The sequence below is a fragment of the Microtus oregoni genome, unplaced genomic scaffold, assembly GCF_018167655.1.
Source record: "Microtus oregoni isolate MIOR12 unplaced genomic scaffold, Mior012 000008F_ref0000371, whole genome shotgun sequence".
NCBI lineage: Eukaryota > Metazoa > Chordata > Mammalia > Rodentia > Cricetidae > Microtus > Microtus oregoni.
In genome coordinates this window covers 38,752,275-38,778,848 of record NW_024543067.1, presented here as the reverse complement: position 1 = coordinate 38,778,848, position 26,574 = coordinate 38,752,275, and the positions used below count along the sequence as shown (strand labels likewise).

General features: G+C 45.6%; 1 protein-coding gene and 1 pseudogene across 2 annotated transcripts; one reads left to right on the top strand and one right to left on the bottom strand.

Moving 5' to 3' along the window:
- Positions 1 to 4,913: 4,913 nt before the first annotated feature.
- On the bottom strand, positions 4,914 to 25,292 carry LOC121451237 (zinc finger protein 809-like). 2 transcript variants are annotated; one of them, XM_041656696.1, is made up of 6 exons: positions 25,176 to 25,292; positions 21,028 to 21,154; positions 20,317 to 20,409; positions 12,910 to 13,004; positions 7,323 to 7,571; positions 4,914 to 5,143 (listed from the first exon to the last, which is right to left on the bottom strand). In XM_041656696.1, the coding sequence occupies exons 1-6, from the start codon at positions 25,176 to 25,178 to the stop codon at positions 5,066 to 5,068; spliced, it is 645 nt and encodes a 214-aa protein (XP_041512630.1). In that variant the 5' UTR covers positions 25,179 to 25,292; the 3' UTR covers positions 4,914 to 5,065. The 2 variants fall into 2 exon arrangements, with proteins under 2 accessions (XP_041512630.1, XP_041512629.1); XM_041656695.1 differs by lacking the exons at positions 4,914 to 5,143; positions 7,323 to 7,571 and adding an exon at positions 11,090 to 12,197.
- LOC121451238 lies at positions 20,464 to 23,687 on the top strand (annotated as a pseudogene).
- Positions 25,293 to 26,574: the final 1,282 nt, after the last annotated feature.

The window sequence follows — 26,574 nt, the reverse complement described above, 5'->3', positions numbered from 1 at the left end:
GTTTTTTTTTTTTTCAAGATATATATAAATGATTTTTAATATAAAAATAAAAAGCTAGGTGTAAGATTGTAAAGGAGCAGCAGTAGACATGCAGGGAGCACAGAGAGGGTTAGGCCACACTGCACAAGGCACGGATTCCCCCACTAGGCGCTGCTGTCCCGGATGCAGGCACAGTGGCAGTTATTCCCATTGGAACTCACCCTGTTGTATGAGCACCGGAAGTCTCCAGTTGGAGCAAAAGCACCATGCCTTTTACCCAAAGGCCGGGAATCCCACATCACAGGTTCGCGCTTACAGTGCCTTTCCCGACCTCTTTGGAAGCAGAAATCGCCTGTGGGTCCCTAGCTCCTGATGCCGAACCGCACCAAGGACTGTTGGGGAAGGAGCTTAAAGTGAGCGGCTCCGTGCTGGAAGCACACTGGATCTCGGGAGACTCTCGCCTCCTCCGAATTTCCATCATGAACTTTCTTGACCAGCTTTCCTTAGTGGTGAACACCATACAGCGCTTTGGGCCCCCAATTTCTCGTTAAGCCTGGCTGGGAGAAGGCGCTCAGGTTTGAGCTTATGTCCCGTCTCTCCTAAACAGTAAAAGCAGTACAATCCTACGGAAGAGATTCCAGAAATAGTAACGGCTACTTAAATGCCGGGCCTAATGTTTTTTGCCTGACTTGGTCTTCAGGTCCTTAGGGGCCACATGTTTAGTCTGGTGCTTAAATGCTTGTTGCTGAAGAAAATAAAGCTGTACGGATATATATTATTTTTTTTTAAAAAAAGATTGTATAGTACTGTTTTGATTTCCACGAATTTACTATGAACTCTAGAAGGACACATTCCTTCTAAACTGTCAGGGGCAATCCACATTCCTAACATCGGAACTCTTGAGAGCCTTTCTTCCTCAAGTCATGAATGTTCAAGAAAACGATGAGTTTCATACTCTTCTCAAATGTTGGACATCCCGTGCCATCCCCTGATAATACCATGAGATCCACCGAGGAACCCCAGATATGTGCGCACCCTGAATGTGTTTCTCCTGAGTTGTGTGTGTCTCATACAGAGAGAATAAACTCCCTCTGACCTACGCCTGCGGAGTGTTGTTTCTCTTCCACAGCTCTGCTATGTGTATGTCTTAGGGTTTCCATTGCTCTTAGAAAGGAAAACATTTAATTGGGACTGGCTTACTGTTCAGATGTTTAGTCCTTTATCGACAGGGTGGAAAACATGGCAGCGTGCAGGCAGACATGGTGCTAGAGAAGGAGCTGAGAGTTCTACATTTTGATCCTCAGGCAGCAGGGACAGCGCTGACTTGAGCTTCCGAAACCTAAACCTCGAAGCCCACCCCATGGAGACGTACTTCCTCCAGCAAGGTCACATTCACTCCAACAAGTGCCACTTCTGATGGGCCAAGCATTCAAACACAGGAGTCCATGGGGGCATTCCCATCCAAGCCACCACAGTGTGTTTGGTTTTTTGTTTTGTTTTGTTTTGCTAGACAACAAAGTATCTCAAGGTAAGTGGCCCCAAAGATTCATTCTCCCAGAGATCTTATTTGAATTTCAAAGTGAGATGTTCACTGGCCTACACATCCCCTGAGAAAGGATAAAGTGTGACTCACCATCTGTGCAATTGCGGGGACATTCAATTTAGTAATATTTGATTTCCACTATAATCTGGCTGTCTTTTAGCACACAGTGAGCTTCTCTTCTTAAGTGAATTCCTTAAATAATTATTTAGAAGCCACCCTAGCTAGCTAACTCTTTACTTGTGAACTCTAGGTCTTTAGTTAAGACTTAACTAGATGAAGACTCTAGCAAATATTGAGGAGACACAAATTCTTGCTTTAAAATAGATGGCCTTGTAGGGGAGGAGATGCTAAGGTTATATGGTATTTTCAGAAAATAAATTCCATGTTCTGTCATACTGTTACTGACAGACATGGAGTTGGGGCATCATGTGGTGCTCATTCAAGTAGCAATGTTAACCTTTGCTTTAAATATATTATTAATTTTATGAAACCTAATGTCAAGTTATCATAATCATAATAATGCATATACAATTATTGTTTAAATGTTAAATTTCACAAAAATGTGTGCTATTCAATGTGTGTTAACAACAGGTTTGTACTTACTTATTCCCCAGGTCCAAAGCTCAGACAAGGTGCTAAGTGACTGAATAACGTCGGGCTTTTGTTTCTTTTATTTTTAATTATGTGTATATGTGTGCATGCATGCAGTTTGTGCATGAGTGTAGTGCCCAGAGAGGCCAGAAGCGGCGTCAAATCACTGCAGTTGAAGTTACAGGCGGCGGTGATCAAGCTGATGTGTGGACTGAGAAGCCCCAAAAGCAGTTGTTTTAACTAAGGCTTTACTGCTGTGAAGAGACATCATGACCACAGCAGCTCTTATAAAGGAACACATTGAATGGAGGCTGGCTTACAGTTTCAGAGGTTCAGTCCATTATGATCATGGTGGGTGGTACACAGGCAGATGTGGTGCTGGAGAAGGAACTGAGAGTTCTACATCTGGACACACAGGCAGCAGAGAGAGATGTTCCACAACGGGCCATTGGGCATAGCTTGAGCATCCATGAGACCTCAAACCATGCCTCCACAGTGACACTGTTGTTCCTGAGTCCTAGGACCCCCAAGAAGACCACCACGGAGCCATACTTCCCAATGCAAAAGCAAGGTTTCCTTTATTAAGTACAGGCTAGCACGGGTCCTCTGCCTCACAGTCTGACACAGCAGATGGAGGGAGAAGGACCCCGTCTACTATTGTAAGGGGTTTATAAAGACAAAAACCACAAAGCAGTCACAAGGTTACAGTCTCAAAATACAAAATTCCTGATCCTATAAATTGGCTAAAGGTGTGGTAAAGCTCAGCTGTTGGTTCCTGATAGGCTGTTAGTATCTAAGGGGGAGAGCACAGCCCCTGGTTACGCCCTCCAGACATCTGCTGACCCTGTGCTAACCACAGGGGCTGCTTGAAACATTGTCCAGCTGATATCACCCAGCTGAAAGGGGAAGATGGGTGAGGGAATGGGCTGCAGTCAGCAACTTTAACTTTCCTTTAAGAAGGGTCCTAGGGCCTTCAGCTTATCCCTGGGGCTGGGGTGGGGGTGGGAGAGTCAGCCTTCAGCTTATCCTGGGGACTGGGGTGTAGTTCAAGGTCCCAAAAGGTCCCAGCAGTGGGAGTTCTAAGTGGAGTTCAATCAAGAACTCTAGGTTCCTCAACCTGATGAAAATAACTTTCAATTTCTATTTCATCTTCACTGGGAATGGAATAATAGGCATGATGGTTAAGGAGAAAGGGCCTACCATAAAGCAACTCAAAAGGGCTCAGGCCCCTAGGGGAACGTGGGGTGGCTGGCCCTGAGACAAGTCAGGGCAATGGGGAGAAGGGAGAGCCAAGATAAACTGAATTCAATGGAGAGCTTGCTTAGTTGTTTGATGAGTCCCATTGTCCAGGAGATGTTGAGAGCTTCTGACATGAGCTCCATGACCCTGAGCCATCACACCTGCTGTTTCCCCGGAGACCGGAAACGCTTCTATCCATCCTGTAAAAGTGTCCACAAGTGTTAAGAGATAACAGAGTTTTTTATGAGTAGGCGTATGGGTAAAATTAACCTGTCAGTCTTTGCCTGGTTGGTGTCCATGAAGCTGGTGTATGTGGAGAGCTCCTTGTGGGTTGGTCTGGGCACACATCTGGCAGGAGGGGTGAACCTGTAAAATAGAATCTTGGGGATGGGAGGTGTTAAAAGGGGCTCCAAGAAGCAGAACAAAGCTTTGGGGAAGCGGCTAAGGATATCTCCACCCAGTAAAGGTGCTGGGCAAGCCAGTATTGCTAAGAAAGAATGAGAGAAAAAAAAAATGTCCTGCAAGATGGTAGGGCAAGCCGGGAGATGGTGGCACACGCCTTTAATCCCAGCACTTGGGAGGCAGAGGCAGGCGGATCTCTGTGAGTTCAAGACCAGCTTGGTCTACAGAGCTAGTTCCAGGATAGGCTCCAAAGCCACAGAGAAACCCTGTCTCGGGGGAAAAAAAAAAAAAAAAAAAAAAAGATGGTAGGGCAGTGGTAAAGTTTTAAGTGGGGAGGAATGGGTTCCATCTACCCCCATAGCTGAAGTTGGTGAGGGAAACTTAAGGCCCGAGTTAAAATAAAAGTAATGGACTTCCCTGCCACTTGTAGCATGACCCTAGGCTAGGAGAGGGTTATGGCATATACCAAATCTGGGCAGCATCAATCCTCTGCAAGGCTGAGATGTTCGAGAGCTGGCACGGTTTCACTTGCCGATGGTGATGAGGCTGGACCTCCGTGGCTTGGCATTGAGGACAAGCCCACATGGGAGCATTGTGATTTCCAGTGTCCAGGTTGCTGGCAGATAGGGTACAACCTCGGAGCAGGTGTAGTGCAATATTGTGCCATGTGACCATTTAGGCCACACTTGATAGAGCCCTGTGATTGGCTTCCCTTGTCCCCCTTCCTGTGACCTTAGGGCAGCTGCTAAGGCCTGGGCCTGTTTCACCAATTCCCATATAGGAGTTTGGGGACCATCCTCAACCTTTTTTTTTTTTTTAACTCTTTTTTAATATCTGGTACTGACTGAGGAAGCAGAACAATTAGTAGAAAAAAAAACTTAGCCACTGTTTCAACCGAGAGAGATTCAGAAGAAAAAAGGGAGCATGGGAGGGGCTAGCCCAGTGTGCAGAGGGGGTGTGCAGGGGTGGAGCAGTGAGGTGGGAGGGGAAGTGTGGGCTTGAGAGAGGGGGGAGGGGCCAGTGCCTCTGGTGCTGTGAGACGCTGGCTAAGGGGGGAGGGGCGAGAGCACAGAGGCCAAAAACCATGGACATATATATGTAAGCTCTGTTTATTTGTGTTAGACAGGCTCAATTTAAAAAGATTTTTGTAAGAGGCTCATAGGGGCTTTGAGCTATAAGTGCCCATTTTAGAGACCATGTCCAATCACGTGGCCTAAGTCCACTTTAGAGCATCTTCCAAAATGACTCTTAGGTCCAAAAGGGGCCGCAGAGATTGAATGTCCGGCATCCCAGGACAGACAGATCTTCGCCTCAGCCAAGCCTGATCCCACGGGATTGACCACAACCTGACTTGAATTCCCAGCGTGAGCTCACGACTTCAATGGGAATCTGAAAACGACAAAAATAAGTACGAATGGGTCCCCCCAAACCCTATAGCATAGACAAGAAAAGGGACTCACTAAGACGCAGCCGCTGTAGCCCTGAAGCAGGTTTTAAGCGTAGTGTAGAGAGCTCGGATGGTAGACTAGGGGCCTTTCAACACATGGCCTGCCACGTGGAAAGGGCCTGCCCTAGATCGGTGGAAACCTCCAAATTTTAGGAATATTTCTTTACACAAGCTCCCCGCCAACACAAAATTCCCAATCAAGCCAAATCAAAACAAGCCAAATTAAAAAGTATTCAGGTTTAATGGGAGATCTGCGCTCTCAGGAGGCCCAGAGGGGGAACCGGGAAGTTGAGGGAATGCCACCCCCTGGATGAAGAAAGGGAGACCACATGTTCCTCTTTCGGGAGATCACTTAAGTACCCTGGGGAGTGGTCCTGACCCCATCTCCAGGGAGGGGTCAGGATCTGGCCTGCTGGGATTTGGAGTCCAGACCAGGCCTGGGGGCTGGGATAGATGTGAGGGACTGGGGCCTATGCTCCCAACTTGACAGTAAGTAGCAGGGCCTTACCCTCAATTTGTGGAGTGCAACCAATAGCCTTGGGAAGCCTGAGTCGTTTGGGGGTTTTTATGGAACCCTGAGTTATTTGGGGGCTTCTATGGACCCTGAGTCATTTGGGGGTTTCTATGGAACCCTGAGTCATTTGGGGATTTCTATGGAACCCTTTGGGCCAACAACTCCATTAGAAGTAACCCATTCCTGACCCTTGGTGACAAAAGATGTCGAGTTGGGGCATTGTCGCCCCCATTATCTGGGGACTCTATCTAGGTTTATTTCGTGTATGTATATAGTTTAAGAAGCTTCTATACTGGCTTCTATCAGTTTCCATATGATCCCTCAAAGGGTGATTAGTGGTGTGTCCCTCCCTTAATTCCTTCTTTACCCTGTCGTGTCAGGTGTTCAGTTCACAAGGGTCCCTGGGAGAATCAGGGTCTCTCTAGGATGAATTTTAACCTTTGCAGCTGCAGGGGAGTCAGCCTCTGGTGAGCTGACCTGGAAAATACTTTTTATTATTATACTATTTACACCATTAGCAAGTCAATTTCTGCATACCAAAACCTCTTATCTGAAGCGCCCCAAAGGGTCAAATGCCAAAGCAATTCCCAGTCACAGGCATTTCAGTTTTCTGAGTCCTCCCACAGCCAAGTTTTGCATAGGCTTTGAACCTTTAGGAACCGCTCAGATAAGATTCACATACTTCAAACAGAAGGTGGCAGGCACAAAAGGCAGTGCTCACAAATGGATGATCAGAACCAGGTGCTAAAACTCCAGAATCAAAACAGCTGCAGAACTCTGAGGGAATTCCGATGACAACCCCCCCTTTTTCTCCTCCTTCGCATTAAATCCCCCTGTTCCAGTCTGCCCTCCCACTCCCGACTCTCCATTGTTACGTTCTATTTTCCCTTCCCCCTTGTCCTTTATATATCTATCCTCTGTGCTTATACAGAGTGCAGCATGCCTAGCAAAGGCTTAAAAGGCAATATCCACATATATGAGAATACATACCATATTTCCCATTTTCGGTCTGGGTTATCTTAGTAATGATGTTTTGCTGACTCCATCCCCTTACTTCTGAATCTCATGATTCTGTATAATATTCCATTATGTAAATATACCACATTTTTTAGCCTTTTATCTGCTGAGGGAAGGCTATTTCTAATCTCTATATAAAGATCAGCAATGAACATAGGTGAGCAAGTGTCAGTATAGCAGGATAGAGTCCTTTGGATATATACCCAGGGGTAGTACAGCTGTGATGTGGGATTCCCCCTCCGTGTGCTGTGGATACCATTAGTTAATAAAGAAGCTACTTTGGGCCTATTGCAGCGCAGGATAGAGCAAGGCAGGAATTCCAAGCAGATAGAGAAGGAAAAAGGCAGAGTCCAGGAGATGCCACATAGCCACCAGACAAGAAAGATGTCCTACAGGAGTCTGATGGACCTTGCCGGTAGGCCACAACTTCATGGGGATGCACAGATTAATAGAGATGGACTAATTTAAGATATAAAAACTAGCTAGCAATACGCCTAAGTGATTGGCCAAAGGCTGTTTTAATTAATACAGTTTCTGTGTGATTATTTCGGGTCTGAGTGGCCAGGAACGAACAAGCAGCCTCCACCTACATAGTTGGATGTTGAGGTAGATCTCCTAGCTTCTTGCGGATTCACCATACAATGGAGCTGCGTTCCCCTTTCTCCACATCCTGATGAGCAAGAGCTGTCGCTTCTTTTATTGATCTTGGCCATTGTGGCTGGTGTAGACAAAAACATCAAAGTTGTTTTCATTTGCATTTCCCTGATGACGAAGGGTGTTGAACATTTCTTCAAGTGCTTCTCAGCCACGTGTTGAACACAGCACAAGCAAGTGAGAATCTGTAGAAAAGAAGCGAGGCTAGAAGACATGATGTATTTATAAAAGGTGACATGGAGTACAGGAGGAAAGAGCCGCAAGTGTTCTAGGTGACAGCTGTCAGCCGTGACCACTGGGTACAATGAAGGATGACAGGCACATTGTTCACTTTTCTATTACTGTGACAAAACATCACAACCAAGGCAACTTACAAAATAAAATGTGAGCCAGGCGGTGGTGGCGCAAGCCTTTAATCCCAGCACTCAGCAGCCGGACAGGCAGACTCTGAGAGTTCAAGGCTAGCCTGGTCTACAAAGTGAGTTCCGGGACAGTTAGGATTGTTACACAGAGAACCCTGACTCAAAGAAGCCAAAAATGAATGAATGAATGAATGAATGAGATGAAGTGTTTGCTTAGGTTTATAATTTCAGAGGGTTGGAGTCCAGGATGGCAGAACAAAGGCATGGCGGCAGCAAGAGCTGAGACTTCACACATGATTCACTAGCAGGCCAAGAGCATACTGTGATTAGTTCCAGTCTTTTGAAAGCTCAAGTGGTACACACCTCCTGATCCATCCTTCCCACACAGTTCCACCAACTGGGAATGAGGTATTCAAACATGAGCCTATGAGGGCCATTCTCATTCAAATCACCACAGTCCAATCAGAAACTGTGATCAGATGTAAAAAAAAAATCTTTTTTTAAAAATATTTATTTATTATGTATACAATATTCTCTCTGTGTGTATGCCTGAAGGCCAGAAGAGGGCACCATACCCCACCACAGATGGTTGCTGGGAATTGAACTCAGGACCTTTGGAAGAGCAGGCAATGCTCTTCACCACTGAGCCATCTCTCCAGCCCTGTAAAAAAAAATCTTAAAGGTATATATGTTATCCCTGAACAATAAACAGATGACCCAACAAGCAGAAACAAAGTATTAGTTGAGTTTACTGGAGGCAAATTAATAAGGAATGAATCTGAGGCTTTTGTTTACTGTGCATGCCCATGTTGAAGAAGACAACCTTCTGAAGTCAGCTCACTGTTTTCTAAGGCAAAGCCTCTCGTTTCTGCCACCACGTACTCAAGCTTCTGGCTGCTCCTGCCTCCACACAAGCACCACAGATGCTGTGTCCCTACAATTGGCTTTTACATGGGCTGTGGGGGTCTGAAGTTGTCAGGATTGCATAGCAAGCCATTTACCCACTGAACCTTCTCCCCAAGCCCTGAACGCACACTCAATCCCAGTTTTCTACACCCCAGTGCTCTCCTGAAACCAGTGGTGTTGCCTATCATCTTTTCCTGGTGTTTCATCTTATGCAGGGGAAGACTGAGTTGTGGAGAGATGTTTGTCTTTGCTCATTCTGATAACTATTAAAATGCTTCTGTCTAATCGCCAACTGCCCCGAGCAAAATTAATCTAGTTTCACTTTCAGGTTTTGTAGCACAAATTCTAATTGATTTTAATAATGAAAAAACAGAGACAGATATAGAGGTAAATGCTAAAAGATCAGAGAGACAAAGGAGCAAGCCACAGCTACCTCTTACCTGGCCAACGTCACAGCCAAAAGGGGCAGAGGTCCACCTGCTCCGCCTCATCACTTCCTCTCTCTGCCTAGTCATATTACTTCCTGTTTCTGTCCAGTCATTCACTTCCTGTTTCTGCCCAGCTGTATCACTTCCTCTTTCCTCCTCCCAAGTGCTAGGATTAAAGGTATGTGTTACCACTCCCTGGCCTCTATGGTTATCTAGTGGCTAGCTCCACACTCTGATCTCCAGGGAAGCTTTGTTAGAGCACAAACAAGATTTTTCCATACAATAAGGATAACCATGATTTAACTATAAAACTGTATATACCCCTGCACTTGAGATTCGTGTCCCATGAACAGTACTTAGCAACACCATCAAGGCCAGTGGAGCTATCTGCAGTAGGGAGGAATGGAGGCTTCAAAACTATCTCCTGGTTCACTATAATTTCCAGGCAATAAAGAAATATTTCGTACTTTGCTAACTGTCCCTGACAAATGGAAATGTGACTATTCCCTATGTGTCCTCAGGCAGTGCAGTTCCTGGGCATCTGGGCAGAGGGTTCATCGCCGTTCACAGTTGTCACAGATGGTCAGACGGTCAGGGCATAAAGCTCCACAAGTGTGAACAGCGATGAAGTGACCACAGAAGTGAGGTGTGGACAAATCCCTCAACTGTGGAGAGCTGCCTGACAAACCAAATCAAGATTCAAACTGAAAGAGATTTGGTTATACAGCAAACTCCTAAGGCAACCAGGATCAAATGAGTCTGAAGATAACTTTGTCTGCATACAGATGAAAAAAAGGCAAAAAAAAAAATGCATGAAGACTGATTTTTACAGAAAGAGTGCAACAATGCATCATCATTTTATTGCAATTTTTCACATGGCTAATGTTGTTTTTCCAAACAACACATTCAAGGCAGATAACCCGGGCAAACTGTAATATAAAAGGACAGGGAACAAGCACGCTTGGTAAGCACACCACCACTGAGCCACTCCCAGATGCACTCTTTAAATGCTGATATGATCCTTAGTGATGAGATCCACAGGGTTTTTTAGCATGAATCTCTGATGAATGTGCAAAGGAATATAGCAAGCTACTTCCCGACCTGTAGTTTGTGTTTTGGCACCTGTGCAGCTTGTTTTTGTTTTTTTAACTCATCTGAAGCTGTGAGCCAACTTACATCTGCTTCTGTGCCACAGGACAGGGCCTAGGGATCAGACTTAGGTCGTCGGACTTGGTGACAAACACCTTTACACAATGAGCCCTTCCACCACTCTTCTTTGTTTACACATGTATTTAGATGTATACCCAAACTCACACAGAGAAACCAGTAATGTGCACTGAGTGACCACTTCCATCACTCCCCACCTATTCCTCTCATAAGCCCCCCCCCCCCCTAAACCCAGGGCTCATGGCCCAGCTAGACTAGGAATCAGCAAGTTCAAGTGATCCCCGTCTCTGCCATCTTCAGAGCTGGGCTGACAGGTATTTGTAGGGTTGCTGACTTGTCAAACAGGTGCTAGGATCATCATAATTATAAAGCAAGAGCCTGGGAGGCAGAGGAAGGAGGATCTCTGAGTTGTAGTAATAAGAGCGGCGGGGCTGCGTCCCCAGCACCCCGGCTGCCTGGCTAGTTTATGCCCCGAAATAACAACACACAAACTGTATTCATTTACTCACTGCTTGGCCCATTTCTATCTAGCCTCTTCTAGGCTAATTCTCACATATTAATTTAGCCCATTTCTAATCATCTGTGTAGCGCCCCTAGGTGCACTTACTGGGAAGATTCTAGCCTATGTCCATCCTGGGTCGGAGCTTCATCGCGTGCGTCTGCCTGGGAGCTGGGAGCATGGCGTCTCTGCTGAGGCGTCTGCTCCCGAGAGGAGAGCTGTGGAGTCTGAGCTCACTTCCTCTTCCTCCCAGCGTTCTGTTGTTTACTCCTCCCACCTATCTTCTAACCAATAAAATGGGCCAAGGCAGTTCCTTTATTAGCAATGACCTTCTTCCATCACTGAGTTAGAGGTCAGCCTGGTTTACAGAGCAAGTTCCAAGACAGTCAGGCTACACGGAGAAACCCTGTCTCAAAATACAGCCAGAGCTCTTAACCACCGAGCTCCCTGACACCATCTCTGTGGAGCCTCTGGGGACAGATAAGTCATGCAAGGAGTCTGTGAACACAGTGCCCTGCTCTTCTCCAGGCAGTGTTCTCTGTTCTTCACTCAGTACTTTTTTTTTGGTTTTTCGAGACAGGGTTTCTCTGTGGTTTTGGAGCCTGTCCTGGAACTAGCTCTTGTAGAGCAGGCTGGTCTCGAACTCACAGAGATCCATCTGCCTCTGCCTCCCGAGTGCTGGGATTAAAGGCATGCGCCACCAGCGTCCGGCTGTTCTTCACTCAGGAAGCTTCGTCCTGCATGCCTCTTCTGATGTGCTGTGAGCTGACACTTCCAGTGGAAAGACTTATTGCATTCTTTACACTCATAAAAATTATCGGATGAATGAGCTATCCTATGTGCGGTGAGCTGTGACTTATGGGAGAAAGTTTTCCTGCATTCTGTACATTCATAAGGCTTCTCACCTGTATGAGTTTGCTGATGTATGGCGAGCTTTGACTTGCGAGAAAAAGCTTTCATGCACTCTTTACATTTAAAGGGCTTCTCACCCAAGTGAGTTTTTCTATGTCGAGTCAGGTCTGACTTGTAATAGAAAGCTTTCATGCATTCCGTACATTTATGCGGCTTCTCACCTGTGTGGGTTCTTTCATGAACACTGAGATGGGACTTACGGAAGAAAGCTTTCCCACATTCTTTACACTCATATGTCCTCTCCTGTTTGTTGTGAGTTTTCTCGTGAGCAGTGAGGTCTGACTTCCAGTGGTACGTTTTACTACATACGGTGCATTCAAAGCGCTTCTCTGCATTATGAGTTCTTCTGTGATGCTTAATAAGGGTTGAGTTATTACAGAAAGATTTCCCACAGTCCTGACATTCGTAGAGTTTCCCACCTCGGTGTGATGTATGAGTCTTGCTTTTCTTTAACTTTTGGTGACATGTTTTTACAGGTGCTCTACCACGACGGGATTTTGGCCCTTTGTAGACTTCCTGTTTGGTCTTTAGTTTCCCCTTGAAGCAAAAGAATTTGTTAGATTTGTTAGTGCTTTTTCCTAGAATGAGCTGCTTGTTATTCCAAAGCATGATTTCCTAATGAACAATTTCTAATAATCCCTAAGTATTTCTGTGTGTTCTTTCCCATTTACTGATTCAGTCTCCTTACAAACAGTGTTAAAACATACGACATTCAACACGCTGCTTCCACATAAGCCACATTGTGGGCACAGAAAAGATTTCAAGTTTTACAGAATTTACTAGAAGTCTCTTTGATATGAAATTTCTTTTTTTTAATATTTATTTAGTTATACATATAAATATTCTGTCTGTGTATATGCCTGCAGACCAGAAGAGAGCACCAGACCTCATTACAGATGGTTGTGAGCCACCATGTGGTTGCTGGGAATTGAACTCTGGACCTTTGGAAGAACAGGCAATGCTCTTAACCACTGAGCCATCTCTCCAGCCCCTGAAATTTCTTTATGTAAAATGTTGCCTTTGTTTCAAAGGCTACCCCTTGATAATACTGAATGAATACACTATGAACTTTGTTGTTAAGCAAACTAAGATGCCGGGAGTCTTAGATGAAAATGATCAGGTTCTTCTCAGCCTGTATCTAACCAGGCTCACTATAGAAAAGCACATTCTAAGTGTGGAAATGTTTCATGTTCATTCTTGTGTTCATATTTGAAATATGGTTTGATCTTACACTAAATGTTTTACTTACTTTAATCATGTCTTGGTCAGTTATTGCAAGCTGTCCCAAATGTATCTCAGGATTTTCCTTGCTGGTGTCAATCAGGGCACTTACTTTATTGACATCTAAAATATTAAAAATGTCACGATTTAATAATAATATTTTTATAGAATTCAAACATAAAGTAAAGTCATGCCTGTTATGATCTGCTGGCCTGGGTACACCGTCCCTTTAAGAGACAAGCTCCACCCTCTCCCAACCCATCCCCTTCCACCAAGGGAAGCAGATATCCTGCCTCCTCCAGCCTGAGTGCTCTCTCATACTCTTCCTTCTCTCTCCTGAAGAGGTAGCTTCTCCTTTCCTCTCTTTCTCTCTGCCTCTTTCCTCATCCCCCTTCTCCCTCCCTCTTCCCTTCCCTTCCATAACCCACTAAATAAATATCCAACCTCACTCTGCATGGCATGCCTATCCATCCGCTGCACGGCTCCCTGTCTAGGACCCACTGCCCCTCATGGCCAGCTGCCCACAGACACCCCTTGGGGAATGGGACTGTTTTATTTTTACCATTGCAATGCCTTCATATGCTAGTGTGCTGGTTAGTTTTATATCAACTTGACAAAGAGGGAACCTCAATTAAGAAAATGTCTCAATCAGACTGGCTATGGGCAAGCCTGCGGGACATTTTCTTGACTGACGTGGAAAGGGAATGGGTCAGTGGCACCCCTTGGTTGGTGGTCCTAGGCCCTATAAGAAAGTAAACCGAGCAAGCCATAGGGAGCAAGCCAGTGAGCAGCATCCTCCAGTCCCTGCTGCAGTGACAGACTGTGCTGAAATAAATCTTTTCCTCCCCAAGGTGCTTTTGGTCATGGTGTTTTAGCATAGCAACAGAAACCTCAACTAAGACACCTATTGACCTGTGGCTAAGTGTACATATTTTATTCTACAATGAATATAAAAATTACTCCAACAGCCTTATCTCAGCTGGTCCGCCCGAGACCCCCCTGAGCGAGAACCCTAGTCCCCTGCATGGCTCCATTTCCACTCCACTCCAACAAGATGAAAGAAACAATCATGAACCAGGAAAAACTGGCCAAGCTGCAGGCACAAGTGCGCATTGGTGGGAAAGGAACTGCCCACAGAAAGAAGAAAGTAGCTCTGCAAGGCCAGGGAGCAGGGGTGCCTGGGATAGAGCAGGTGGCAAAGTTAGCAGAGGGCAGAGGCCTGCGGATTGGAACAGCCCTGGTGGGAGGAGAAAACAGGCGACAACAAGCCTGGGGGGTTGCGACTTGCAGCAGCCCAAGAAACACCACAGTCCCGGGTCACAGCGGGGCCTTACAGCCAGGGAGCTGCCCAGGATATGAGTATTTTCCTCCATGCCCCCCTCTGCAGGCCTCTTTGGAGGGGGGAGCCTGCACACCTGTGCACAGGAAATTGACTGCTTACAATTGAAAACTGCATGAATGAAAAACAGAGAATCTGGGGCTGGAGAGATGGCTCAGTGGTTAAGAGCATTGCCTGCTTTTCCAAAGGTCCTGAGTTCAATTCCCAGCAACCACATGGTGGCTCACAGAACCATCTGTAATGAGGTCTGGTGCCCTCTTCTGGCCTGCAGGCACACATGCAGACAAAATATTGTATACATAATAAATAAAAAAAATATATATATAAAAAAAACAAAACAGAGAATCTGAAATCATGGCCAGAGAAAAGTTAAATTTTTTTTAAGGAATATTGACAGCCAAGGACACAAGATCTCTGTGCCCACCAGTGCTGTCCCCGCTTCTTTCCTAAGCCAAGTTCTTCTTCACTGTGATAACACTCAAGGGCTCTTCCGCTGGCCAGCAGTTTCCCATCTAAACCCTCCTCTGTCCTGATATTGCTTATAAGAAAGGGTTCAGATTTCTTCCCCCTTCTATGGTACAGTTCTCATAAACTGACAGAGCAATGACTGCTTGCTGTTTGGGTCACAAGCTCAGGATACTAAATTTCTTTTGGTTATCCTCTAAAAATAAGTTTACACACTTTTAACCTAAATCTACGCTTTTTGCTAGGACTCAAAGGTATGAGTCTCTTTCTGCTGTTTTATAGATATCTGTTATTTGCTTTTTCTATAATGCGGATTTCAGTATGGGCCTAAAAATTTCAAATGTATTATTTTTCTTTAAGTATATTGAAAGACCCTCTGGACACCCCCCCCCTCCCAGAACCCGCAGCTGGCCTGCTCCCATGAGAACATCCTGTTCGCTTAAGACCCTCAGGACCCTCTCAGGACCTGCAGCTAGCCGGCTCTCATGAGAACATCCCGTTTGCTTAGGGAAACAGGATGCCTATAGTCAGCACATGTGCCCAACTTAGAATATCAGTAATTCACAGAAGAGACAACTCCCCCTATGAAAGATCCCAGCTTGGCTGCTGTAACGTCATTTCACAAAGCTTTTGACGAACGACTGTAAGTGCAGAGTAAGGTCAGGGTCCCTGGCGGCAAAACAGGATATTTATATCCATAGATTCGGACAGGACATCAATTAACAGGATGTCTGTTCCCATACATCTGTGCTGGGAAAAGGAAAAACCCCCTGTGCCCCTTGCCCCATTCCAACTGACCACTAACAATGCATCTGCTTCTGTAATCTGCTTCTGCTGCCCTCTTTCCTATAAAAAGACCTTCCCCCAGTCTGCAGGCGCGCTTGTCTTCCGAAAGACTAAGTCGCCCCAGGTACCTGTGTACTTAAGTACTTAATAAAGCCTCTTGCTATTTGCATCCGAAGAGTGACTCGCTGCTCCTTGGGAGGGTCTCCTCAGCCTGAAAGACTGCCCACCACTGGGGTCTTTCAATATAAATTTTAACTTCTGTTCCTAGTTTGAATTTGTCTCAACAGGCTTCCCCTTGGTTGGCAGACAACCAAGCATCAGTTGCTGACTACAGTCTGCTCCAAATGACTGTGGATCCTGGGCTTGCTGAAAACTGATGTGGACCAGTCTAGCCGATGTGAATGCTCCCTGGCTCTTCACAGAGCCCACAATCCAGATGCTCCTGATAAAAACCCACTGCCTGATAACCTCTGTTTGTGACTAGCATTTCTCCTTTGTTAGCTCTGGACAAGGACATCCCACAGTCAGCTGGAAGCAGTTAAGAAAAATACATCGTCCTGTAATCCCTGGTTGAGATGTTAAGTCAAAAGGGAACTCCCTTACAAAGGAAGACTCTGTACAGTTTTAGGAGAGAAATTCCACTTTTACACTAACCATTCAGGAAGTATAAGAGACAATTTGGCCAAAATTAGGAAAAGATTGCCAAGCCCCCCAAAAAAAAGATCCTTCACAAGGATGGCTTGAATCCTGGTTTAATAGTTAGCTCTCCTTGGTTAACCACCCTTATTTCTGCTGTTATAGGACCTTTACTGGTTTTGCTAATTACTTTGACTGTTGGCCCATGTATAATCAACAGACTGGTACAGTTTCTAAAACAAAGGTTTAGTCCCATTCCATTTATGCTAATGCTAATTCATGTCATTCGGTCTATTATTTCATTCACAACAAAGACGAAATAGAATTTGCAAGTTATTCTCATCAGGTTGAGGAACCTAGAGTTCAGGATTGAACTCCACTTAGAACTCCCAGTGGGGAATGAAAGGCCAGAAAAGATTCCATTGCTCTGCTGGGCCCAAAAGACCTTGAACTACACCCAGGCCCCCAGGATAAGCTTAAGGCTGCAGAGGAGCTGAAGGCCAACTCCCCACCCCTACCCCAGCCCCCAGGATAAGCTGAAGGCCCTAGGAACCCTCTTTAAGGAAAGTTAAAGTTGCTGACTGCAGCCCATTCCCTCACCCAACTTCCCCCATCAGCTGGGCAATGTTTCAAGCAGCCCCTGTGGTTAGCACAGGGTCAGCAGATGTCTGGAGGGCGTAACCAGGGGCTGTGCTCTCCCCCTTAGATACTAACAGCCTATCAGGAACCAACAGCTGAGCTTTACCACACCTTTAGCCAATTTATAGGATCAGGAATTTTGTATTTTGAGACTGTAACCTTGTGACTGCTTTGTGGTTTTTGTCTTTATAAACCCCTTACAAAAATAGACGGGGTCCTTCTCCCTCCATCTGCTGTGTCAGACTGTGAGGCAGAGGACCCATGCTAGCCTGTACTTAATAAAGGAAACCTTGCTTTTGCATTGGGAAGTATGGCTCCGTGGTGGTCTTCTTGGGGGTCCTAGGACTCAGGGACAACGTTTTGCATATTAAAACTACTAAATTTGGGGCTGGAGAGATGGCTCAGAGGTTAAGAGCACTGGCCGCTCTTCCAGAGGTTCTGAGTTCAATTCCCAGCAACCACATGGTGGCTCACAACCATCTGTACTGAGATCTGGCACCCTCCTCTGGTGTGCGGACATACATGGAGGCAGAATGTTGTATACATAATAAATAAATAAATCTTTAAAAAATGAAATAAAATAAAACTATTAAATTTATATCAGATGGTACAAATCAAAAATAGACTTTGTCCCATATATATACATAAAACACACATCTGATCCAAAATGTGTCTGCCAGTCCTCTAGCACAAGGTAATATAAAAACTAATTGATTATTGATTAAAAATGTGCTAAAGGCCTCAAAATTTTATAAAAAACATGTCAATAGCAGAGATTTAAAGAAAGAGTTTTCTATTACATGGCAACAAGCTAAGGAGATAGATTATAAGGAGATGTCCTAATTGTTCTTTCTATAACCAAACACCACTGCCTGTAGTGAGTAATCCAAAGGGCACTCAAAGGAATGAAATTTGGCAGATTGATGTGTTCCACTTTACAGAGTTTCGAAAATTAAAATATGTACACCACACCATTGACATTTAATCAGGTTTTCAATGGGCAGCTGCTTTGAGCTCAAAAAAGACTGATTTCAGTAATCACGCATTTATTAGAAGTTATGGCCATCATGGGTATACCTGCACAAATAAAGACAATTGTCCAGCATATGTCTCTAAGAAAATGAAACAGTTTTTTTGTTTATTATAATATAAAGCATATTACAGGTATGCCAAACAACCCTACAGGTCAGGCAGTTATAGAAAGATCAAATCAAACTATAAAGGAAATGTTAAACAAACAGAAAGTGATGGAAAATACCTCCAAAAATAGATAGCATAATACTTTATTAACCTTAAATATTCTTATGCTAATGAGAAAAGAATAACAGCAGCAGAGAGACATTGGATAATAATTTTAAAAAACCTTCTAAATTAAATCAGCTGGTGTATTTCAAGGGTGCGCTGATCTCAGAATAAAAACCAGATGTGCTACATTGGGGAAAGGGTCACTCTTGTTTCCATGGAGGAGGGGAGCCATGGATACCTTAGCTGAGAATTCACACTAGCTTAGAATGGGGCATAATAAAGGATTCTTTATTTAGGGATAGACTCACAGATCACAGTCCTCTGCATGAGCAGGGAACAGGAACCAAACAGAGCAGCCAAGGGGCTGTGCGTGTTTTTACATCTGTACACACAGTACGTGTGGCCACACCCAGAATGAGCCAGTATCTTAAAGGCTATTGGCTAAAGGGGTTCCCACAGCATTCCCATTTTATACAAGGAGAACTTCTGTGCCATTATCCTCCACCTGTAGCCTTAACCAAGCCTGTAGGGTAAAGGGGACAACTGGGGCAGGAAATCAACCACCCACTGAGCACCCTGACTCTAAACCCGCAGCCTGTGAAAGAAACACACCCTGGATCTGGGCCAGGGAGAGAAACATCTTTATCCCAGAACCCAAGACTAAAAACACGCGCCCTGGCTCTGAAACCAGTATCAAAGAAGCACTTTGTCCCTAAAATCAAAGACAGTGAAAAAAAAAATATGCCCTGGTCCTAAGATTAGAGTCGAAAAGCTAAAAAGGACCAGTGAAAGAAACACAGCTTGGCCATCTCTACCTCTGACCAGCTAAAATGACCAATCCCTGAGCAGGGAAAAACTAGCCAATGCCACTGGAAAAACTCCACCCCTAAGAAGCCCTATATAAGCCTCTCTGACTGTCTCTGGCAGAGGGAGCCACTCTCCTGGACTCCTCCCTCCCAAATAAATCTCTTTCTCAAAAGAGTCTTGCTGGAGCAGACTAGAAGAACCCGGCTGGGATGTCCCTTAGGGGACCGAGCTGAAAAACATTGCTGGGACGTTCCCTAGCGGGGGCTCAGCAAGGTAGAACAGAACAGAAGAACCTTGCTAGGAAGCTGCTTAAGGGGGCTGAGCAAGGCCAGGCAGGAAAAAGTAACAACTTTTCTCCAAAGAGGGAGGAGATGGCTGCATTTCTGCAGGGGCTTCCCTTGAGCAGAGTGTTAGCAAAAGAAGAAACATCTTGGGCCTGAGAAGATAGTTCTGCTAGGACGGACGTTCTCTTAAAGGAACAGAGCAGAGCTCAGCTGTAGCTGCTCTCCAGGAGAAGAACAGGATCCCTATATCCTGCAGGGTGACCATCCCCCACCACACCCAGCTTCAGGTAGCCTGGCTTCCCGCTGGTCAGGATACCTGTCCTCCAGGGCTGAGCTGTCCATTGCAACTCCAGCCTCCAGAGCTGTCCTGTTCTGTCTTCCCAATTAAGTCAGGCTATCTCTGCAACACTGTAACACATTCCTCTACAAAGCCAATATAGAAATAAAAATAAAGACAACTCATACACCAGAAACCATACAAAGAACATACAAAAATGTGCAACAGTGAAAATGAAACCGAATGAATGTTAAAAGGATAATAAAACAGGAGCTAATATAGCACATTAAGTATATTAAAATGTCTCTAGGCTACTGATTTCCAAATGTACCTGTATTTTAACCAGGATCACCATCAAGGCATCAATTTATATCCAACTACTAATTACACGCAAAAGTTAGAAAATGGTCATCTAATATACTTGGTCACAAAGCAAATCTCAATAGGTACAAAAAAAAAAAAAAGAAAGAAAGAAACCTAAGTATATTATTGGATAACCATGGATTAAAGCTAGACTTCAACAACAACACAAACTACAGAAAGCCTACAAACTCATGCAAACTGAACAATTTTCATCTGAACTATGACGGGTCAAGAAAGAAATTAAAGACCTTTTTCGGCAAATTGTCAGCAACAAAATCAGGGAGATGGAGTGACATCAAGGATGTTCTTTTCAAACTGGATTAAGAGAAAAAAGGTTAGACCCATGTGACCAGCTGCTTCAGAATGTGATTTTAAAAAACTGATTCAAGAAGAAGAAGAAGAGGAGGAGGAGGAAGAAGGAAGAAGGAGGAGGAGGAGGAGGAGGAGGAGGAGGAGGAGGAAGAGGAAGAAGAAGAAGAAGAAGAAGAAGAAGAAGAAGAAGAAGAAGAAGAAGAAGAAGAAGAAAGAAGAAGCAGCTCTACATGACCAGTACCCGATGAGCTCTCCTGCTGACCACCTAAGACATTTGCTCACCTGGGTGGCTCCGCACTGCAGCTTCCGCTCGGCCCCAAGGCCCACACCCTTGTTCCAAATTGAAGATCAATTTAGGCTTGGCTACGCAGAGCTCTGTAAGTTAGAAATAGTAAGGAAATGAATGGAGCCAGAGTACTGTGACCATCTATGAAGGAGTCACAGCTGGTCTGTGCTGTGACCGTCTACTAAGATGGAGTCACAGGTCACCTGTCCTGTGACCATCTACTAAGAAGGAGTCACAGCTGGTCTGTGCTGTGACCGTCTACTAAGAAGGAATCACAGCTCACTTCTGGAACTGCTGCTTGGTAAATTAATAAGAAACTCTGGTCAGAGAGGATCTATAGTCTCGTTCTTCACTAGCTAGAAGACTACCCTTTTTTTGACATTAAACTGCAAAATAGATAACCCAAAATAATGATCTTGAGAAAGTTTAGCGAGCAGGAAAGACGGTTATGGGGCTAAGAGCAACTACTGTTCTTGGGATACCCAAGTTCAGTTCCCAGTATCCAAACCTGGCACTTCGCAACTGTTCAGTGTCCCCTCTGGGCAACCCAATGCCCTCTGGTGTCCACAGGTCCCCACACACATGTGGTACTCACTCTCAGACACATATACATAGCTACAAATAATGATAAATCTTTAAGTGTTGATTTCTATACTTGTTAACCAAGGGAAAAGCATTTGCTGAGACTGACAGGGGGTTACACTCACTCAGGAACACCAGGCTGCTGTAGGTCTCCAGCATCACGTCCCTGTAGAGGGCCCTCTGGGCAGCGTTCAGCTCTTGCCACTCCTGCCTGGTGAAGTTCACAGCTACATCTTCAAATGATACCAATCCCTGAAAGAACACAAAATGGAAGTTCACTCCTCTCTCTCTCTCTCTCTCTCTCTCTCTCTCTCTCTCTCTCTGTGTGTGTGTGTGTGTGTGTGTGTGTGTGTGTGTGTGTGCATGTGTGTGTGTTACTAGTTTCTTACAGAAGGCATAGTTTGATTTGTATTCTGTATCATGGAAAAAGAAAAATCAACACAGGCATCTTTATCTCAGTGTCAACATAGTGACTCAGGAAAACAAAATTAGCCTTTTCTAATTCCAACAGAAAATCCATATAAGAACACATGGGTATGTAAGGGAGGGGCTATAAAGACCAAGGGGAAAGAACCCATGAACCCAATCATAAAAACATTCAGTCTCCAAAGGAAGAACGTTGAAGCTGGTGTCCCGGCACTGGTACAGGTGTATGCCTAGACAGAGCAGAGGGAGAAGTTCAGTTCTCAGTACCAACCACAGAGTAGGCATGTCTCTGTCAGGGTTACCTTTGCTACAATCAAACACCATGACCAAAGACAACGTGGAGAGGAATTCAAGCAGGGCAGGTGGCAGGAGCAGATGCAGAGGCCATGGAAGGTGCTGCTACTAGCTTGCCCCCCCATGGCTTGCTCAGCCTGCTTTCTTACAGAACCCAGGACCACCAGCTCAGGGGTGGGACCACCTTCTGTGCTTGCTTCCAGCTCCATCTTAGGAATTGTGATTCCCTCCTTAGATGACTCTAGCTTGTGTCAACTTGACATATAGCTATCCAGCACAAAGTCCTAGCTCCGTGTGGGGTCACATAACTGAAGGCAGGGGTCAAAAAACTGGGGAACACTAAAAGGTTTTGGAACATGCAACCAAAGATTAATTCAAAATCAAATGTGGAGAATTCAAAGTGTTCCAGGCAGGGCTCAACTTTGTGCTACGGGGTGACTTTACCATAGCACCTGTAACACCTGCATACAACACACATGTCATCGCACCACCAAGCCCCAGTACACGCCACCTCTGGCTCAGACTCGGCTATGTCATAGGATGCAGCTTTTGTATTCTACATAGTTGTCTGATCTTTCAAAACACAGTTTTTGATGAAAGACAAAGACATTTAATTTGTTTCTACCATCATCTCCTGCCATTTATATATGTACCATATTATGTCAGGCAAATTAGCACTGGTCTCACTAGTATGCAACCTTGCTTTCATCTTCAAGAAATGTTAATATTGGATGCATGCCAAAGCATCATTTTTAAATAAATAAAATTCTAGCCGGGCGGTGGTGGCGCACGCCTTTAATCCCAGCACTCGGGAGGCAGAGGCAGGTGGATCTCTGTGAGTTCGAGGCCAGCCTGGTCTACAAGAGCTAGTTGTTCCGGGACAGGAACCAAAAGCTACGGAGAAATCCTGTCTCGAAAATCATAAATAAATAAACAAACAAATAAATAAATAAATAAAATTCTTATTATCAGTGGGGGGTAGGGGTGGGGGGTGAGGGAGTGTGGGGTGGGGGTGGGCCACGATCCAAAGGAACCAAAACAGTTGAAACTGTTTATTGGTGGTCTGAACTTTGAAACCACAGATGATAGCTTAAGAGAACATTTTGAGAAATGGGGCACACTTACAGACTGTGTGGTAATGAGAGATCCCCAAACAAAACGTTCCAGGGGCTTTGGTTTTGTGACCTACTCTTGTGTTGAAGAGGTGGATGCTGCAGTGTGTGCTCGGCCACACAAAGTTGATGGGCGTGTGGTGGAACCAAAGAGAGCCGTTTCTAGAGAGGATTCTGTAAAGCCTGGTGCCCTTTAACAGTGAAGAAAATCTTTGTTGGTGGTAGTAAAGAGGACACAGAAGAGTGTGACCTGAGAGACTACTTTGTATGGCAAGATTGAAACCATAGAAGTTATGGAAGACAGGCAGGGTGGGAAAAAAGAGAGGATTTGCTTTTGTGACTTTTGATGACCATGACACAGTTGATAAAATTGTTGTTCAGAAATACCACACTATTAATGGGCATAATTGTGAAGTGAAAAAGGCCCTTTCTAAACAAGAGATGCAGTCTGCTGGGTCACAGAGAGGCCATGGAGGTAGATCTGGCAATTTTATGGGTCGTGGAGGGAACTTTGGAGGTGGTGGAGGTAATTTTGGTCGTGGTGGAAACTTTGGTGGGAGAGGAGGCTGCGGTGGTGGAGATGGTGGCAGCAGAGGTAGTTATGGAGGTGGTGATGGTGGATATAATGGATTTGGAGGTGATGGTGGCAACTATGGTGGTGGTCCTGGTTACAGCAGTAGAGGAGGCTATGGTGGTGGTGGGCCAGGCTATGGAAACCAAGGTGGTGGATATGATGGTGGTGGAGGAGGAGGATATGACGGTTACAATGAAGGAGGAAATTTTGGTGGAGGTGACTTTGGAAATTATAGTGGACAACAGCAATCAAATTATGGACCCATGAAAGGGGGCAGTTTTGGTGGAAGAAGCTCGGGCAGTCCCTATGGTGGTAGCTATGGATCTGGTGGTGGAAGTGGTGGATGTGGTAGCAGAAGGTTTTAAAAAAACAGCAGAAAAGGGCTAGGGTTCTTAGCAGGAGAGAGAGCGAGGAGGTGTCAGGAAAGCTGCAGGTTACTTTGAGACAGTCGTCCTAAATGCATTAGAGGAATTGTAGAAATCTGCCACAGAAGGAGCAATGATGCATAGTCAGAAAAGTTACTGCAGCTTAAACAGGAGGCCCTTCTTGTTTAGCACTGTCAGAGCCACAGTTTGCAAAAGGTGCAGCTATTGATTAATGCAATGTAGTGTCAATTAGAAGTACATTCCTGAGGTCTTTTATCTGTTGTAGCTTTGTCTTTCTTTTTCTTTTCATTACATCATGGATATTGCCCTGTAAATTGTGGTAGTGGTACCAGGAATAAAAAATTAAGGAATTTAAAAAAAAAAAGTCACTAACGAGTAGCGACAGACCAAAGTCATTTCTTGAGTTATTGCCGACCCCTTTAGTCCCCTATGCAATGTAGCTGGGCTTCTTCACTAGGGACAGGCTTCGCCCTATCCTCACACTGAAAGACCCCCGTCCAACTTGCTAAGCAGCTTAGCACCAGATGAAAGACCCCCCTGCCCAGCTTGTTAAACAACTTAGCACCGGTAACGCCATTTTACAAGGCTTGTACTGAATATTCAGGGTTTGAACAAAGGGCATTTTAGAAGCTGCCAAAACGAGATAGAGACACCTGTGGCTGGGCCGGGGGGAGGAACGGGGAATACCGAGAATGTGGCTGGGCGTCGTCTGTCCCAGGCGGGGAGGAACAGTGAATACCGAGAAAGACACCCTGTCTGCCCCAGATAAGAGCCAAGGCAGCCCATATCTGAATTCTCGGGAACTAGGGACCTTGTCCCGACCTGAACTCGGCCACATTCAAACTAACCAATAAAAACCCTATAACTACGCTTCTCGCTTCTGTACCGCGCTTTTTGCTCCCCAAAACATATATAAACCCATTACCCCTACCTGGAGGCGCACAAGTCCTCCGAGAGACTTTGTCGCCCCAGGTACCTGTATATAATCTGAATAAACCTCTTGCTGTTTGCATCCGTACAAGTGGTCTCGCTGTTCCTTGGGAAGGGTCTCCCCAGAGGAAAGACACTCTTGGAGGGTCTTTCAACACCACCACCTTTACAGTTAGTTACCTTGTTGTGCCTAAGCCCTACACCCCGTCCAAGCACCCAGCTATCGTGTTTCCATACAGTGCACACAGTTCCGCATCTCACCCCTCGCTGTATTTGAATCCCAGAGAGGAGGGCTGGTGTGTATGCTGTGCTAAAGCGACGCGACCGCGAGCCAGTTCCTCCTTGTGCCTTCCATTGGCCCCATGTCCCCGGCCCGCCCGGAGCTGCGGGCAGCGCTGCGACCCCGCAGGAGTTCCCGTGATGAGACCAGGGACGCCCGGGCGCCCGGAGCCCGTCCAGCCCCACCCCACAGCCGGACAGGCGGAGCCGGGCCTGGGGACTCTGCAGCCGCCTGCACCAGCTCCGCGGGAACGCCGCGCTCACCCGCTCACCATGGCCGGTCTCGGAGCGTCCTGCGACTTTCCTCCGTCTCCGGTACCCGTGCAGGATCACCCAAGCCAAGTCTCCGAATGACAGAGCCCAAGATGGAGAACTTAGCAGAGCTCAGCGGAACTTTATAAGCCCGCCCTACTTTCCTCGTCAGAGTCGGCCTGAGTGACAGCCAATGACACCAATCCATTACGGAATGCCCGGTTTCTGGGGGCGGGGACCTCGCACTAGGAAGCTTTTGATTGCGTACAAATTCTGCACAGGTAAAAATAACGGCAATGTTATGCCCGCTTCGCGAGACCAACAAGACCACCACGGAGCCGGCTTTCTGATGCAAGAACAAAGGTTTCTTTATTCTAACCCGGGCAAGGATCACGCACAGCACTCTAGTACAGCGGGTGAGGGAGAAAGGCCCCGAACCCCTATTACAAAGGGTTTATATAGGGAAAAACCACGAGCAGGAAGCTATCTGTCTCGGCATTTTGTAATTGGGTGAGGGAATGCAGGGTGAGGTCATTCTTTAAAAGCATTGGTCAAGCTATAGGCGCGAAGTTACTAACTGCTGGCAAGGATGTCTCCAATGTTGACAGGATATAGGGTATCTGTAGGAACCTCTGGTCTTCGTATCCAGGATCGTCTGTATCCAGGATGAATATTTAAATCCTGCTGCCCCAGCACATTCTAGGACTTGAGTTCAGTGTCCCCATTCACCAGATGTTCGAAGATGGAGGCCTATTCACAAGACGGCGTTGGTTCTGCTCCTTCAGCACCACGTCAATTTCTTTTTTATTTTAAGATTTATTTATTTATTATGTATGTATTCAGTGTTCTGCCTGCATGTACGCCTGCAGGCCAGAAGAGGGCGCCAGATCTCATTACAGACTGTTGTGAGCACATGTGGTTGCTGGGAATTGAACTCAGGACCTTTGGAATAGCAGGCAGCCATATCTCCAGCCCAACAATTTCTTTTAATTTCCTGTGACTTTTTCTTCCTCTCTCTCTCTATCATCTCTCTCTCTCTCTCTTTTGATTTGTGTTTTGTTGTTTTTGTTTGTTTGTTTTCCAAGACAGGGTTTTTTCATAGCTTTGGTGCCTGTCCTGGAACCAGCTCTTGTAGACCAGGCTGGCCTCGAACCCACAAGAGATCGGCCTGCCTCTGCCTCCTGAGTGCTGGGATTAAAGGCATCCTGTGAATTTTTCTCACTATGATTTTTGTGAATGTGTGAAAGACCCAGACCCCAGCAGATCTGTAGCGATGACAATCCCTCAGCACCCTGACTCTTGAACCCAGAGCCAAGAAACACACCATGGATCTGAGAACTCGAGCCAGCAAAAGAAACACTTTATCCCTGAACATACTGTGACTGCGTTGGACACCCCCCAGTCAAGAACACCACAGAG

What these genes read in the sequence shown, in the direction of transcription:
- LOC121451237 (XM_041656695.1), bottom strand. An exon ending in TGCAGTGCGGAGCCACCCAG is followed by an intron (nt 13,005 to 20,316) that starts GTGAGCAAATGT and finishes TTAATATTTTAG; the next exon opens with ATGTCAATAAAGTAAGTGCC. An exon ending in CTGACCAAGACATGATTAAA is followed by an intron (nt 12,198 to 12,909) that starts GTAAGTAAAACA and finishes TTTTGCTTCAAG; the next exon opens with GGGAAACTAAAGACCAAACA.